General features: G+C 46.3%; 1 protein-coding gene across 1 annotated transcript; it reads left to right on the forward strand.

Moving 5' to 3' along the window:
- Window positions 1-316: 316 nt before the first annotated feature.
- LOC135241242 (serine/threonine-protein kinase pim-3-like) lies at window positions 317-1,133 on the forward strand. Its single transcript, XM_064311464.1, has 2 exons — window positions 317-693; window positions 931-1,133. Exons 1-2 carry the CDS (start codon window positions 321-323, stop codon window positions 1,131-1,133), a joined length of 576 nt encoding a protein of 191 aa, XP_064167534.1. The 5' UTR covers window positions 317-320.
- Window positions 1,134-2,037: the final 904 nt, after the last annotated feature.

The raw sequence follows: 2,037 nt of genomic DNA on the forward strand, positions 1-2,037 counted from the left end.
GGTAAGTACTGTTTCCATAATTTATGGAGTCCCACAAGAATATTGTATTTTGTGGAGCAGAACCTCAGGCAGGGAGAAATAAAACCACAAACTACAAACACCTGGCAGGTTCCGGTTTAAGTGTTAATATAAGCTTAATCACTCGTTTGTGGAGTTAACACTAATGGTGACTTGGCTAATAAGAAGGTATGGTAAACACAGAAGGTATGGGATTTATGGAAAATAAAATTTTTAGCTAGCAGTTTGCTTACCTACCCCATGTTATGTGCTAATTTGGCCAGTTCTCACCAAAACTGCCTGATTTCTCTCCGCAGCCTGGAATGGAAATGCCAATGCCCAAGGAAGTCGGGCTGTTTCAGATGGTTAACACCCCATCGAGTCATCCCAATGTCCTGAAACTCTTCGACTGGTTCGACAGACCTGCTTCATATGTAATGGCAATGGAGCGTCCAGACCCCTGCAAGGACCTGTTCACGTACTGCCAAGAACAGGGGGGTGTGCTGGATGAGGACCAGGCGCGAAGTGTGACCGGGCAGCTACTGGGGGCGCTACAGCACTGCCACAGTCATGGAGTGGTTCACCGCGATGTAAAACCAGAGAACATCCTGATCCAGACAGACACAAAGGAGATCAAACTGATCGACTTTGGGTGTGGGGACCCACTGAAGGACACCGCGTACACCGAATTCTCTGGTCAGTGAGAGGGGGCAGTTCATGCATCTTAGCGGGCGTTTGGAAGGTGTCTGGAGTAACCCTGTGATGCATACGGAAATATAACATGTAGCATAATCATGAAACAATTCTCTTGGACTTTTGTGTTGCTGTTTTTCTCAGTGTACGAATGTGAACTCTTTTTATATCCTGACAAAGACTAATTTTTTAACCGCTAAAAGGTATGGCATCCTGATTTTTCTTGTGTCTGTTGATCAGGGACCCCCGAATTCTTGCCAGTCGAATGGTTTGAAAAAGAACAGTTTCTGGCGGGCCCTGGGACGGTGTGGTCAGTGGGTGTGACCCTGTACAACATCGTCTGCGGTAACGATCCCTTCACTACGTACACCGGCAGGGAAATGCGGCACGTGGAGTTCTGTGCGGGGCTGTCATCAGGTGAGGAGCCAGCAGGAGAGGGCTGAGCGGCATTTGGGCGCACCCTCTGTGTTCCCTGTCCATTCATGCCTTTTCTGTTTCCCTAACAGGGATCAAGGACTTCATCCTGTGCTGTTTGAGGCCCCGGGCAAACGACCGGCCCACCCTGGAGCAGCTACAGCTCCACCCCTGGCTCCAGCAGTCCAGCCGAGTATAGCGTGTGGATGCACCCCCACAGTCAGGTATTTAATTCTCACATGATGGGATACGTGTATAAATCACATCACAAAATGTCTCTGCAGGTATACTTGCGTCTGAGCACTCCTCACGCTGAGTGAATTTCATTTATGAAAATCAGAAAAGGCAAGGATGCCTGTTGCACTGGAGGTGCATTGCATTGCATTAATTTGGGAGATGTGTCACAAAGGAAATTACTTTACTAGCTGGATAGCTATCTTGGCAAAGGTATTATGGTACCTATAATTTTAATTATCAATTATCAGTCAAGTAATAACTTGAGATTCTTTGTGTTACATGTTAGTTTCACTGCTCCCTTTTATCCCAGACAGAATACTCACTCACCTATCTTCTGTTTCTTTCCTCCTTTTGACAGCTGGGGCGTGGCAGTGAGGCAAAGACAAGTGTTATTTAATTTTTCCCATTGGAGATATATTTTAATCCCCATCAACATGTCCCATCGTTGCAATGTCCTCCCATCAGTTCTGGAGGGTTTTGCAAGTGCAGGAAAATCTCGTATGAGGAACTCGTATGATATTCTGATTTTCACTCAGTGTGATATGCTACAACATGTCTGTGACTGATGTGGTCTTATACAAGCAGAAACAAGGGTTTATGGCTGCATTAGGGTCTGACATGGTGATTGGCTGGCAGCATAGCTATTCAGAGGATGTCATTTGGTTTCCAGCATGGTGATTGGCTTGCAGTGTAACA

Source organism: Anguilla rostrata, chromosome 15, assembly GCF_018555375.3.
Source record: "Anguilla rostrata isolate EN2019 chromosome 15, ASM1855537v3, whole genome shotgun sequence".
Taxonomy (NCBI): domain Eukaryota; kingdom Metazoa; phylum Chordata; class Actinopteri; order Anguilliformes; family Anguillidae; genus Anguilla; species Anguilla rostrata.

Coding starts and splice junctions, on each gene's coding strand:
- LOC135241242 (XM_064311464.1), top strand. CDS start 321: ATGGAAATGCCAATGCCCAAGGAAGTCGGGCTGTTTCAGATGGTTAAC. Junction 694..930: donor CGCGTACACCGAATTCTCTG/GTCAGTGAGAGG, acceptor TCTGTTGATCAG/GGACCCCCGAATTCTTGCCA.